Raw genomic sequence first — 15,832 nt, forward strand, 5'->3', positions numbered from 1 at the left:
CAGTGTTTAAAAGATATTTATACAGATACATGGACAGGAATTACTTTGAGGGACATGAGCCAAATGCAGGCAAATGGGGCTAGTTTAGGTAAGCACCTTGGTCAGTATGGACAAGTTGGGCTGAAGGGCCTGTTTCTATTGCTGAATAACCCTATGACTCTATGGAGTTTTATTCTTCAGCTGGCTGTAATATCTTGTCTGATGAAAGGTGTTCAGGTCAGTGATGCAGAATAGCAAAGCACTGGGTTTGAGCTCTGGGCCAAATTGCTTTATCCAAAACAAGGTAGTAATAGTACAATAGCCATCTTTAAAGAGGGATTAAACAGAATCATATGCCATTGGATAGTATTTAGGAATATGAATTCTGCATTTAATCAGGACAACCCTTGCCAAGATTCTACCCTCCTTGTCAAGTGTATGTTAACATTCCAAATTAAAGGAATAATTTTAACTTATCCCACTTGGTGGGAAATCCACTGGGTCTGATTGGCTGCCTGTTTTACACTGCACCCCATTTTTATTTCTCATCGAGGGTGGAGTCTGAAACTGGCTGCAGAGTTAACCTGATCCATTATTTTCCTACCAGAGGGTAAAGTTTAAAAAAAAGTCCTTGAAAGGTTCACAATATGGTGAGATACTCGAGTGAATTCCTGACCTCAGCAAGGACTTGTACCTCAAGAGGTGCTGGTGAGTACTTATTTTTAAAATATGATAGAAATTGAAGTTGCCTATAATATGGTTATTTTAACATATCTGATAATCATTATAATTAAATGGACATTTTTCAAACTGAAATAATAATAGAAAACGTTGGAAATACTCAGCAGTCAGGCATCATCTATAATCAACATTTCAAGTTTTTCATCAACCTGAAATGGTAATTCTGTATCTCTCTCCACTGATCTTCTGGGTACTTTCAGCATTTTCTGTCCTTAGTGATAATCTTTCTTTGACTTGCAACTGGAATGCATTAGTAATTCAAACTCTGCTTTCACAACAAATGTTGCATCACAATGATAGGCAGCCATATATTCGCATGGTAGCTGATTGGCCCATGAAGCAGGTTAGTTATCATGAAAAATATTTGTACATAGAGTTAAGTTTGACTTATTAAGTTAATCATGCAGACCAGTAATCTACTGATTGTCTATTGTACATTTTCAGCTAACAGTCGCTCCAAAATACCTGCCGAAAACCTTGATTAGTGCAGATCTTGCAGCCAATTACCTTACAAAGATCTATCCCCTCACTTTTGGGCAGAAGCCAAATCTAAGGTATGATTTGTCGTGTGAACTTAATGCATATTTTCTCCCTTTTCCCCTCTTCTCCCATCCCCCCCCCCCCCCCCCCCCCCCCAGAAGCTAGAGCTTGTGTTGGGATGCCATCGGGCCTTGCTCTAGTGGGCATTCTTTTAGTCAATCGTATTGTGTGACACTGTCCATTCTTCTCTGGTCTTTTTATTTGTGCAGTTTACCATATAAATCCCAATCAAGGAATACTTTATAATGCAATTGTGACAAATGTTGCCTTTGAGCTGGTTCTACCCTAGAAACGCCTGTTGCATTTCCTAACGTGCTATATTTCTCGCATTATTTAGCTGTAGTTTCCACTCAGTTAAAATACAGAGCATTAGACCTATGTTAGTTATCAGAGGAATGATATTGAAAGTATCTACTGTCAGTTATTCCAGATTGCAGATAGAAAGGTCCCAGTGCTTAAGCTGTACCATGTTACAACAAGCAGTACTTATTAGTGGTCAAAGGGTTTTAATCAACAAGCCCTCAAACTATATCATGTTGTGAGGAAGTACTCAGTGCAGTTCAGAGCTTTCCCACAAGGTTAGAATCAGTTCCCTTTGGTCTTCCAGCAGCTGTTTGACCGCAGCTTAATTTAGGAACAGTACAGGTAATAAAAACAGGGAAAGATTAGCTTTGATAACAAAAATGATAATGTGTAAATGGTGTGAAGCCTACTGGTTGTATTGTGGTATTGCGTGTACACGTCAAGACTGCCTCAGCTAGAATCACTTGCTGAGATGAGATGTGTGTGTAATCTCAGCTCAGGTAATACTGAACCATTGCATTTGCCTGAGTTCCTCCTGATTCTGTTCTGAATTATCATTCAGCAACACTTCCTCTATTGTAGGAGGACTCAATTCAACATCATTCTACGGCTTTGTCATCAGTTATTCTGTCTGAGATCATTGTTCAAGTTTGTAAAGGGTAAATGTCAGTGATAGGATGACAAACCTACGGAGAAAGAAAGGCTTGCATTTATATAGCATCTTTCACAACTCCAGGACATACCAAAGTAGTTTTCAGCTGTTGTAGTGACCATTGTAGCAATATAGAAGCCAATTTATGCACAGCAACCTCTCATGGATGGTTTTGTGATAATGACGAGATAATTTGTACTTCGGTGTTGTTGAATGAAAGGAAAATATTGGTCAGGACACTAGGGATGAAGCTCTAACCATGGGATCCTCTACAGCCTAATGAAACAAATGGGCCCTTGTTTCATCCGAAAACAGCCAGTCCAATAATATAGCACTCCCTCAGTACTGCAATACTTATCTAAACCATAGCGTCTAAGGCTCTGAAGAGGAATTTAGACCGACAACCTTCTGACAGTACAGCACTATCAACTGAGCCACAGTTGACAGATGTATGGATATACTTTCCAAAACAAGGAAATTTAACCCCAATATCAGTAACCTCACTAATATTAAAGCTGAATGAATATTAGAATGCTCTTGGCTGCCTTGTTTGTTTGAAAACAACAATTCAAAAGCAATTAATTGATTGTAAATAATTTGGGGACATCCAGAAAACACGCTGTGGAAATGCAATGTATTTCTTCTTAACTGGCCATCCACTAAATTTTAAACCAAACAAAAAACTTTAAAAGCTTATTTTTGTCTAGTTTATGAAACAAAATCCTGTGGTAAATGTATAAATCTTGTGGTCTTATACTATGCACAAGTAAAGATAGCTTCCTGCAATTGTGGAGGGCCTTGCTGAGACTGCACCTGAAGTATTGTATACATTTTTGGTCTTCTTACCTAAAAAAAAGAATGTGTCATAGAGGGGATGCAGCAAATAGTCACCTGACTGGCTCCAGGCATAGTGGGTTTGCTGTGTGAGCAGAGATTGAGTAGACTAAACTCGTATCCTCTGGATTTTAAAAAGATTGAGAGGAAGTCTCATTAAAACTTATGAAATTCTTACAAGCCTGAATGCAAGGAGGATGTTTTCCCTTGCTAAAGGGTCTAGGCCCAGGGTAACACTTTCAGAATAAGCAGAAGGACTGAGATGAAGAGCAATTTCTTCACCCAGAGGGTAATGCGTACTTGCAATTCTCCACACTGGATGTCTATGGAGGCTCAGTCATTGAGTTCAATCAAAACCGAGACTGATAGATTTCTGGACGTTAAAGGAAATCAAAAGATATGGAGCTAGTGCAGGAAATGGCATTGAGGTAGAAGCCCAGCCATAATCTCGGTGAATGGCGGAGGAGGTTTACTTTCACTCCTAATCCTTACCAATATACAGTGTATGAAAGAGAAACAATTACATTTGATGTGTGTTAAAACTTCATTTGTTACGAGATGGACTTACTCGTTAAATATATTTGAGAGATTCTAAATAATAAGCTTTTCTTCTTTGAGTTGTTGTCATGCTAACATTATATTTTTAGATTTGTAATTTTTGATGACATTTTATAAAGCTATTTTTCTTAATTATTTATTCTCAATTCCAATAGGTCTATCTATCTCCATAACAATAAACTTACAGATGCAGGATTACCTGATCATATGTTCAATGGATCCGATGGTGTCGGAATATTAATCATGTCCAGTAATTTCTTGAAGTATGTTCCCAAGAATTTGCCAAAAGGACTATTCAGATTACATTTAAAGGTATGTAAAAATCATTTTAAAAACAATTAGTTGTTATTTCAAGTTCAATATAACTTTACCTAATTGCATTCTTTTTATATTCAAATGTTTACAGAACAACAAACTGGAAAAGATTCCGAAAGGAGCTTTCGATAATCTTTCAAATCTCCGTGAACTATACCTTCATAATAATTACATAACCAATGAAGGAATAGACAATGAAACATTTTGGTAAGGATTTTGCACGTTGAACAGACACTGGTTGTAAACTTGTGTTCACTCTACCCTATAGAATGTAGATTTTTTTCCAAAGTGCATCCTTGACAAAAGATTTTCTCAAAATTATTGATGCTACTGTATATATTTCTTTGCAAATTCCTACTTTGTTCCCGCAAATCCATGCATCTCCACTTTTGAATCGAATCACTATTCTGTCCCAACTCGTACTCCAGTTGAAAATGTGTATTTCCTCCCAGTGCATCGGTGCAATATTTTCCATTTATTACACGCCTACTGACCTAACACAATTCCCGCATGAAATGGCTATTTTATATTGCAGACTGACTCACCTTGTGAACGGAGTTGTTAACGGCCCATGAAAGGCAAAGAATGCAGTAATTTCTGTGAAGTTTGCGAGCAGGAAGGGATTGTTGTCTTTAGAATGTGCACTTCCAAAAGGGTGACTCAAACTTCATTGTTATTTTTCCTGCAATCTCAGAGGCTTGTAGAATTGCAGAAGGTTGCAGAGATTGAGTGCAGTCAGGCCATAAGGGGATTTGAAAAGAAGGATGGTGATTTTAAAACTGAATAATTTACTAGACACTAATGTAACATTGGGTGAACAGATTTTGATGCAAGTTGGGCTACAGGCAGCAGACCTCTAACAGTTCAGTGTAATAGCCACTGACTACCTGATCTTCGCCATGAAGCAGTCTTAAATCATCAGTCATCCAAAATTATCTCATTTATTCTTCCTCATCCATAGTAATGCTCTGTGCTTCCTAAAGCAATCTTACCTACAAGGTGGAAGGCATGCAGCATTGCAGCTAGGTTGCACCTCAAACCATCCTAGGGCAGTCCCCATTCCACCAATAAACAGACAGCTGCAACATGTGTAGAATTGTACATTACCTGTGTTCTTGTTGATTTAAGGAAACTGTCAAGCTTGGAATACCTGGATTTGTCAAGCAACAATCTGACTCAAATACCAAGTGGGTTACCTCGAAATATTATCCTCCTACACTTGGAGAAAAATGCTATTAAATCAATACCTGCTAACTGGTTGACACAGATAAAAAATCTTGAATACCTCCTGCTTCATAATAACAAGATAAGGGCAAAAGCAATTCACCCACTTGCATTCAAGGGACTTAAAAAGCTCCATACCTTTCACCTCTACAATAATTTGCTTGAAAGAATTCCAAGTGGCTTACCACGACGGGTGAAGACATTAATGCTTCTCCACAATCAGATCTCAGAAATTTCCAGAAATGATTTTGCTTACACATACTTTTTGACAGAACTTAATTTGAGTTACAACAAATTAACAAGTCCCAAAATCCACCCAGAAGCATTTCGGAAAATGAGGCTGCTTGAATCGTTGGATTTTTCTGGAAATAATCTGAATGTAGTGCCCAGTGGCCTGCCAAAGAACTTGCACATATTGAAGCTGAAGGAAAATGAAATCAACTCAATTCCTGATGGCTCACTCTCAGGAATGACAAAACTTAAGGAGCTCTTCCTGAGTAATAACAAACTTAAACTGAACTCTGTCTATCCAGGGGCATGGAAGCAACTGTCGGCACTCCAGGTAAGAAATTATTAGTATCATCTATACTAACAGTAAATAAATCTTTGAGAGTGTGTAGAAGAGATGAGGGATTTTAGCTACAAGGTTAGGTTGTGGAGAAGCTGTGGTTGTCCTCACTGGAGGTTTAGAAAATATTTGAGAGCAGTGAACAAAATTATGAAGGGTTTAGACAAGGGAGACAAAAGATATTCCCATAGGCTGATGGTGCAAGGATGAGAAGAAATTGTTTTAAGGTTTTGAAAAGATTTGAAGAGGAAGTGAACCAGAGATTTTTTCAGAAGCAAGTGGAACCTACTGCCTGTGAGGTGGTGGAGCTGGAAACGATCAGTGATTTCAAAAGGAAGTCGGTCAATTCTGATCAGGAGTGGAAACCTTTTTCTCCCACTTTAGTTGTAGGGTAGTGAGGTTTTGGTGCCTCATCAACACTGATGAAACCAGCTCACTTGAAAAATAAAAAAACTGCAGGTACTAGAATCCTGAAAAAAATAACAGAAGGTGATGGGGTCAGGCAGCACCTATGGAAAAAGACACAGACAGGTCAATGACCTTCACCAGAACTGGGGAAAGTGGGGGAAGAGAAAGTTTGCTTAAGTTGCATAAAGGTGGAAGGGTAGAGAGCACAAAGGGAATATCTGTGAGATAGGCTGAAGATCAAGGATGTTCAGGTAACACAATTGTTTTTGGGAACACAAGAGGGAAATGGAAGCTAATTAATCATAGCTAGTCAACTTTTGAGTATTAGAGTAATCGGTCATGTTATTCCCTATATCAAGAAGGTGTTATGAATGGGTAAGGAAGTGGTGTTGCAGTTGTACATCAGGATTTCCTGTTGCAAATATGATTAGGGAGAAATAAAAATGGAAATGCTAGAAATATTCAGCAGGTAGGGCAGCATCTGTGGAGAGAGAACAATTAATGTTTCAGTTTGATGGTCTTTAAACAGAACTGAAAAAAAGTTAGAAATCAAACATATTTTATGTTGCAGAGAAAAGGGGTGGTTGGAGGTGGAAAGACAGGATTCATTCAGGGCTATTAAACTTTGTGAAGGGGGACTTCAAAATAGATCAGACCCCTAGTCTGGAAATGTAGTTGCTGGCCTGGATGATGTAAGCCTGGACTTGCTTTTTGTGCAATGTTATAAACATTTAGTGTTGGCCATGATGATGAGTTGACGCATATGGCAACACAAATCAGAATTTAAAAACAGAAATTGCTGGAAATATTGAGCAGGGTAGCATAATGGTGCAGTGGTTAGTCCTGCTGTTTCACTGCTCAAGAGACCTGACATCCTGTCTGTGTAGAGTGACTGTTCTGATTTCCTCCTGCATCCCAAAGGCAGGCAGATTAATAGGTTATTGGCCTCTGTAAATTATTCTAGGTGTGTAAGTGGGTGACAAGAGAATCAGAGGGGTGGGCAGTTAATAGGCAAGTGAGAGACAATAGGTTACAGGGAAATAAGTAAGGCAATGAGATTGATGGGATTGCTCAATGATCAATGGTCTGAATCGCCTCCTTCTACATTGTAAAAGTATACAATATAGAGAGGTCAGGCAGAATCTGTGAAGAGAGAAACAGTATTTTAGGTTGGTGACCTTTAATCAGAACTGAAATATTGCTGCAAGGTCATTGATTTGAAGTGGTAATATGTTTCTCTCTCCATGGACGCTGCCTGATCTGCTGAGTATATCTAGCATTTTTGGTTTTTACTTCAGAATTCCAGCATCTGCAGTGTTCTACTTGATTATAATTTGAAATTAATGAGGGGATTATTTTTATTTAAGTGGTAATAGACTTATGAAGGAATAATAAAACTGGTAACTTTACTGATTCAAAAGCCAGCCAGAAGAGTTTTAGGACAGAGAAGGGAAGTTTGAGAGAAATTATATTCTTAAAGGAGATTTTATTGCAAGTCTTAGGGCCATTTGTTACATAATAAACCTTTCAATTCAATTAGCTAAACACAAACTATTAACAAATCACATAAAGACAATTAAAATCATCTGCACTTGAAATATGTTCTGCACCCTGTATGTTTTCATTTGTTGTATTCTATCTTCAGCTTTTGGATCTATCAGGCAATCAACTCTCCTATATTCCTACTGATCTGCCAGAGTCTCTTCAGTACATTTACCTCCAGAACAATCAAATTTCTGTCATTCCAGAGAATGCCTTTGAATCCACACCTAACATTAAAGGGATTTTTCTTAGGTAAGTTGATATAAATAGCTACAAGATTTGAAATTGTTGATTGTCAAAGAGGGAAAGGTCTCTTTGTTTTGCGAACTTTAATAAGGGAAAAAGCAAGTTAGAATAGAAATGTTTCCACCTCTTCTAACAATGCTTAAGCCCTTCTGTGCCCTATTATGTACATTAATATATTCTGAATAAGTTGCACTGGGCAGAAAGCGCGAGGAAGGTTGAAAGTTCCATCATTTTGAGGCAGTTGGCTCTTCCATGTTCCTCCTGATCTATCAGATTGTCTTGTTATATCTTTTTGCAGAGATAAATATATCCATGCTATACCAGAAGCCCTGAATTATAAACAAACATAGGAAACAAGCAGCAAGATAGAAGGATTTGTGGTGCAGCGGTGCTGGGGTTTCAGATAGCAACAGAAGTACTCCTAATTATTGACTTTAAGAACCAGTAAGGTGGTGAAAATTTAATGCATTTCCTGAAATTGAACTGCGGACCATTTTACCTTACCTTGGGGTAATGGTGAATCTTCGCATTAATTTGTTTTCCAAAACTTTATCACAAACATACTCAATTCATTTTTATCCATGAGGATAGGCTGTTTGTATCCAGGCTCTAGTGCGTATGGACCTACAGCACAAAGTTCAACATTAACTGGTGTTCCCAATCAGAGAAGCGATTTGGCATGGGAACTGGAAATACTGTTAGGAGAGTGATAGATGAGACTAGAATTGGTTTCAGTGCTCGTAAGAAAAACTCAGGGAAATCATATAGTCCTGATCCTGTTCTCGATGTATTAACTCCTTCTGAAAGTACATATACAGTATGTGCATTTTTGGTAGGAACAGCTCATGAGTTTACCATGACATAATATATATCAAATAACTTGTGGGTATTTACTGAAGGCACCTGTGACTGTGCAGAGAAAATTGTTGGAGGGAAAAATGGCATGCAAACAAACGAACTGTGGAGTCCAGTATGGTAAAATAAGATAACAGCAGGTAAATTCTAACAGTATCTTGGAAACAGAATAGTTTTATTTTTACAGAGCTGTTCAGAGCCGGCACAATGCATAAATCAGCTCCTAAAGCCATTGAAAATACAATAACATTGATTTGAGTTAATACTTATCAAGGCAACCAGGTTTATTTCTGGACAAAGAAGGGACTGAAAGATGAGAAAATGAATTTAAAAAACTGGTAAATTGGTTTATTATTGTCACGCGTACCAAGGAACAGTGAAAAACTTGTCCTGCATACCATTCATACAGATCAATTCATTACAACAGTGCATTGAGGTGGTACAAGGTAAAACAGCAACAGAGTGCAGAATAAAGTGTTAGTTACAGAGAAAGTGCAGTGCAGGTAGACAATAAGGTGCAAGGCCATAATGAAGTAGATTATGAGGTCAAGAGTCCATCTTATCGTACTAGGGAACTGTTCTGTAGTCTTACAACAGTGGGATAGAAGCTGTCCTTGAGCCTGGTCGTATGTGCTTTCAGGCTTTTGTATCTTCTGCTTGATGAGAGAAGGGAGAATGTCAGGGGTCTTTGATTATGCTGGCCTCTTTACTGAGGCAGCAAAAAGTGTAGACAGAGTCCATGGAGGGGAGGCTGGTTTCCATGATGTGCTGAGCTGTGTCCGCAACTTTCTGCACTTTCTTGTAATCACGAGCAGAGCAGTTGCCATATCAAGCTGTGATGCATCTGCATAGGATACTTTCTGTAGTGCATCAGTTAAAGTTGGTGAGGGTCAAAGGGGACATGCCAAATTTTTTTTTAGCCTCCCAAGGAAGTAGAGGCGCTAGTGAGCTTTCTTGGTTGGACCAGGGCAAGCTATTGGTGATGTTCACACCTAGGAACTTGAAGCTCTCAACCCTCTCGACCTCAGCACCATTGATGTAAACAGGAGCATGTACACTGTCCCCCTTCCTACAGTCAATGACCAGCTCTTTCGTTTTGCCGACATTGAGGTTAAGGTTGTTGTCATGACACCATATTACTAAGCTCTCTATCTCCTTCCTGTACTTCAATTCATTGTTATTTGAGATATGGCCCACTACGGTGGTATCATCTGCAAACTTGTAGATAGATTTAAAGCAGAATCTGGCCACGCAGTCATGAATGTGTAGAAAGTAGTGTCAGGAACTGAGGATCTAGCCTTGTGGGGCACCAGTGTTGAGGATAATCGTGGTGGAGGTGTTGTTGCCTATCCTTACTGGCTGTGGTCTGTTTGTCAGGAAGTCAAGGATCCAGTTGAAAAGGGAGGTGTTGAGTCCCAGGTCTAGGAGCTTGGTGATGAGTTTGCTTGGAATTACAGTATTGAAGGCGGAGCTGTAGTCAATAAACAATAGTCTAACGTAGGTGTCTTTACTGTCTAGATGCTCCAGGGATGAGTGTAGGGCTAGGGAGATGGCGTCTACCATAGACTTGTTTCAGCGGTAGGATAATTAGCTGGAGTTAATGCGAGCCATGACCAGCCTCTCGAAGCACTTCATGATGGTGGATGTCAGAGCCACCGGGCGGTAGTCATTAAGGCAAGTTACCTTGTTTTTCCTAAGGTACTAGGATGATGGTGGTAAGCCCTGCCACCACTGATGGCTGATATGAGACTCAATTTTGGACTGATATTGTCTCTAGGCATCCCTGATAGCTTTACGGAGGTCATATCTCAATTTCTTGTGAAGGTTAGAGTCACTTGATTTGAACGCCACAGTCCTGTACTTCAGTAGGGAGTGGATCTCCCGGTTCATCCATGGTTTCCGGTTTGGGAACACTCGGATTGCCCTCTTTGGTACACAGTCCTCAACACACTTGCTGATAAAGTTTGTGATGGTGGTGACATACTCATCTAGGCTGGCTGCTGAGTCTCTGAACAAGGACCAGTCTACTGACTCAAAGCAATCGCATAGAAGCTCACCTATGTCCTCAGAGCAGCACTGTATGACTTTCTGTACTGGATCCTCCCATTTGAGCTTCTGTTTATATGCAGGGAGAAGGTGAACAGCCTGGTGGTCTGATTTACCAAAGTGTGGGGGGTTGGGGGGGGGGGCTGAAATGGCTTGATAGGCATCTTTGATAGTTGTGTAGCAATGGTCAAGGGTGTTTGGGGCCCGTAGTGGGACAGGAGACATACTGGTAGTATTTTGGTAACACACTCTTTAAGTTGGCTTGGTTGAAGTCACCGGCAATGACGAAGAGGGCCTCAGGGTATCCCGTTGCAAGGCTGTTGACCACAGTTTATGGAGTGCAGGCTTCACATCTGCCTGGGGTGGGAATGTAGACTACTGTTAAGATTTAAGATGTCTATTAGTCACATGTACATCGAAACGCACAGAGAAATGCATCTTTTGCATAGAGTGTTCTGGGGGCAGCCCACAGGTGTCGCCACACTTCCGGCGCCAACATAGCATGCTGAAGTGAATTTCTGTGGCAGGTAGCATGGGCGACACTTCACTGTTAGATATTCCAAGCTGGATGAGCAGGACTCGCTAGGAGCATCACATCTGAGCACCACGAGGTGTTGATAAGGAAGCAGACCTGTCCGCCTCTAACTTCGCCCAAGGATGTTGTACAATCCATCCGGTGAATTGAGAAGCACACAGGTTTTATGGTGCAGTCAGGTGTGAGTTACTTTTCAGTGAGACATAGCACACAGCAGTCCCTCAGTTCTCTTTGGTAGGTCCGTCTCTCTCTTAGTTCATCAACTTCGTTCTCAATGGCCTGGACGTTAGCTAGTAGTATGCTGGGAAGATAGGACTTGAACCCATGCTGTTTCTGCAACCTCACCTGCAGCCCAGCCCTCTTACTATGTTTCCGAGGTAAGTGGCTGCATCTGGTCGGTCCTGAGAGTTCTGGATTGGAGCCACCTGGACCAGAAAGTAAGTGAATGCTTAAGGACAGACTTGGAAGACCTGGAGTGAATTCATCTGGACTGGAAGGTAAGTGGTTTCTTCTGGGCATACCGGGAATGGATTCAGCTGGCCTGTAAGGTAAGTGATGATACTTAAAAAGGGGGTTGCCTTTTTGACTTTTTTCTGGGCTGTTCCCAATATTTTCTAGTTTGTCAGCTTGTGTGTCAAAAATGTGATATTAGGTGCACATTTAGAATTCAGCCCTGGTATCAGTGGTAGGATTCTTGCCTTTGGTCACGAGGTTATGAATTCGAGCACTTATCGACAGACCTTTCTCTTCGCAGTCACAGGTGCCTGCAGTAAATTTCCATGTGCAACTTGCCCTCACCTAAAATACACACACATGCACTTTCGGAAAGAGTCAATGCACTAGGAGACTATATATGTGAAATATGCACATCATGCTCAGAGAATGCTGCACTATCAGAAGTGCCACCTGTTAGATGAAAAGGTATATGGGGGTCCTCTGTTTAACATTTCATGTAGATGCAAATATTCCTATGGAGCAAAAATAGTTGCCAGGGAAGTTGACTTCCCAATACGTATTAATTAACCACTGTCACTGACAGCTTTTGGGTAGAAACACATGAAGATGGACTTTCGCTGAGTTTTGGCATTCCTCAGTGTAAATGCTGGTAACTTTTAGGACTCCTGTGGAAACTCAGAGATTCCAAACTCACTTTGCCAGCTCCATTGGTTACCTCCTTGTTGTGCTTCCCTGCCGGACTCTTCAAAAAAATGGCAGGAGAGGAGCCTGCTGGGGTATCTGCTCAATTAATATTCATGAGCCCAGTCATTTGTTGGGGATTCCATGGCAGCAGGTTGTGTGGGGGTCTGGAGGGGAGAAAAGGATGAATAAAATAATTTGCCTGTTTTTACATTATTTATTTTATCTCATTAGTGTTCAAACTAGCTGTTCCAAATCCAAACGACAATTTTGTAGTTTAAAATCTGTGTTCAACTTGGACCGATTTTAAAAGTCATACAAGATTCTATACAAGTGCAGATTCTTTCTCGGGTTCATACATTGAACACCACCGTTTCCTTTCACAGAGACAACAGTCTAACAACTACTAAAGTAAAAGGAACAGCATTTGAAAAGCTGAAGTTCTTACAAGTACTGGATATGGGTGCGTACACAGAGTCCTCTTCCACATCCACAAAGGAGAACGGCACCTCAGAAGACAATTCAGAGAATAATGCTGACCAAGCTATTCAGAATGACAAGTAATCGCCCATGAAAAATAATCAAGACATTTAGCATTGTGTTTTCCATATACAAAAGTTGTGTATGTTTATTCTAGCCATTATTACCTCTTTGGAGTAGTCCCTTTCCCACAGCTTCAAGCTCTCTCCAGTCTACCCTACCCAATGATGACTTAGATCCCTGTTGTCTTTCACCTCCCTCACTACTCACTCATTTCATCTAACTGCATCCTTGATATCATCTCATCCCAGTTCAAGCATTCAGCTTCACCTCCTCAGCCTCAATCTTGCTGATATCATCACCCATGAAAAATAATCAAGACATTTAGCATTGTGTTTTCCATATACAAGTGTTTTGTGTGTCTTCCATCCAAATCAGTGGACTTTTCCTATCACCCTTAAGAAAGTCTCCCTAATTTCACAAATTTTCCAGTCGTCCAGTTGTCTTTCACTACTAGTGTGTTGATTTACATCCACAGTTTCGCTACTCCTTATCCAGTTATCCCGAATCCAGTTTATTTGCTGCCATGACTATGCTAGTTAAAGAGTCAAACAATATCCCATGTCCTCAGCCTCCTTGGTCTTTCTGACACATCTAACACCATTGGCATTCAACCTTCCCCTAATTTGCAGTCTGCCACAGGGCCGATGCCTCGTATTCTGAAATCTTACCTCTCTCAATATTGGCATTATCACCAACGTCACTTCCTTCTCTGTTCACCTGATCACTCCCGGTTCTGTCGTTCATTCCATTCACATCTATAGTATTATTAAGATTTAAGAACAGAGTTAGTTTCCATAATCTGTTTTTGCCACAATTTATTCTGAACCAAGGGTTATTGCTTTTGGTTTTGAAATCGCCAGTGAGATAGTAATTGGGCCAAAGCTTCCCTTAGCTGTTGCTCTTTCGCCCCCTATGCCTCTGGCCTCCATTCCATCAACCTCCTTATCAATATCTCAACCGGAACCAACAGGTGTGAAAAAGTGGTATTCCATTTAGCCCTGAAATAAAAACAAAATTCTGGAAAGACTCAACAAGCAAGTCAGTATCTGTGGAGAGGGAAAAACAGCATTAATGTTTCAGAATGATGGCCATTTAACAGAACTGGGAAAAGTTAGAAATCATGATTTGAGCTGCAGTGAAGGGGAAGGGATGCAGAGAACAAAGGGGATGTCTGTGATAGAGACCAAGAGAGACCAAATGACACAAAAGTAGTGATGGTGCCGGTGCTGGCTGAGAGATTGCGAGGAAGGCTGATCCACCTGAAGGTGATGCAAATAGAAGGAAACGGATGAAACAAAGGCAAGAAAAAAAATGACTGGAACCGTGAGGTACAAAATACTACCGTTGCTGGAAAACTGAAATAAAAGAAATATGTTGTAAGTACCCAGCAGACAACCTTTGCAAAGAGTGAAAAACAATGTTTCTGTTATAGGTTGATGACCTTTCATCAGAACTGGCCAACACTGATACAAACTGGAACAGCTGACTATCAGAAATTGTGGGATTCAATTTGAAACCCACGGGCTGCAGCTGCCTTGCTGGAAGGTGGGATGTTGTTCCTTGACCTTCCTGGTGCAATTGTAGGAGGCCAAAGATAGAGACATCAGAGTGCAGGTAGAATGGAGAATTAAAGTAACAGGCCACTAAAAGCTCAGCATGGTTTCTCTCTCCACAGATGCTACCTGACCTCTGTGTATTTTCAACAGTTTTTATTTCAGACTTCCAGCATCAGTACTTTTTTTTCCTTTTCAATTAATGTTCATCCTTGAATTCAGTTTTCTCTTTCACCACTGAATCTCTGTTATCTTTCCAACACTTTTAACCTCAGCTTCCATCCATGGCTTTCTGTCAGCAAAATCCTGATACATGCCTTAATTATCCTTAGGCTTGCCTTTTTTTCCTTCATAGCTGGGATTCCCCATCTCAACTCTCCACAGGATTCATTAGATAAAAACAGTCCATGTTTTCACCCAGATTAAGTCTCATCCCCCTATTATCTGCTGCCTCCAAACTTACCAAATGACTGTCTCCCAGATGTTCTTAAGGTTTTCCAATTGTCTTGTTCTTTTCTCCTGCCCTTCATCCAGTGCATAGCTACACATCTCAAATACCTGCCCTCTCCTCAATATTTACAACTTTTCTTTTTGTCACAGAGTTTTGCTGAAATTTTGTTGCTCACTCTCTTGCCTGAACACCATCCTTCCTGCCTCCAACAGCCTTAAAGTCATTCCTCTCCTCTTCAGTCTCACCATTATTCTCCTGTATCACCATTTTACTTCCCTTTGGTCATGTTCCACGTCCACATTGTTTTCTTCATCAGTGTAAAATAATCTGAGACATCTTCTGTACATAAAGAATATGGTATAAAAATATGATTTGTTTGCAGGGGAAGACAATGGCAGAGTTGCTATTACTGTACCTTTATAAATAAACCAGCTGATTGTGTTTGTATCCATAAATTACTCAGAACAGATCCTCAAATAACAGAAATCTATTTATCTGTTATATATCTTAACTCTGAATTTCAACGAGAGTTTAAACTTCTTTTATTGAATGTGTCTATCCCCCTCCTTTCAAAGGATGTTCCACAATCATTGAATAATACAACTCAAAGGACTCCATCCAGTCCACTGTGCCTGTGATGATGTGAAAAGCAACTCTGACTATTGATATACATGATAAAATATCATATGAGAGTATTGCAACAAGTTCATTTTGACAATGAAATTTATAACATAGGATTTGAACATGTTACTAATTGGGTGTTTTTAGCCTGGACATTAATTTTCAACAGGAATGGTTTGAG

The 15,832-nt window shown here is 40.1% G+C and overlaps 1 protein-coding gene across 2 annotated transcripts in view; it reads left to right on the forward strand.

The window, feature by feature from the left end:
- The window catches only part of podn (podocan), a 37,333-nt gene extending 21,501 nt beyond the window's left edge, over positions 1–15,832 (forward strand). For both annotated transcript variants that reach the window (XM_052012058.1, XM_052012059.1), the window contains exons 5-10: positions 1,165–1,274; positions 3,763–3,919; positions 4,014–4,129; positions 5,051–5,708; positions 7,768–7,916; positions 12,870–15,832. In XM_052012058.1, the coding sequence (XP_051868018.1) occupies positions 1,165–1,274; positions 3,763–3,919; positions 4,014–4,129; positions 5,051–5,708; positions 7,768–7,916; positions 12,870–13,047 (1,368 nt within the window). In that variant the 3' untranslated portion in view covers positions 13,048–15,832. The remainder of the gene's footprint in view (positions 1–1,164; positions 1,275–3,762; positions 3,920–4,013; positions 4,130–5,050; positions 5,709–7,767; positions 7,917–12,869) is intronic.

The sequence above is a fragment of the Pristis pectinata genome, chromosome 3, assembly GCF_009764475.1.
Source record: "Pristis pectinata isolate sPriPec2 chromosome 3, sPriPec2.1.pri, whole genome shotgun sequence".
Lineage (NCBI taxonomy): Eukaryota > Metazoa > Chordata > Chondrichthyes > Rhinopristiformes > Pristidae > Pristis > Pristis pectinata.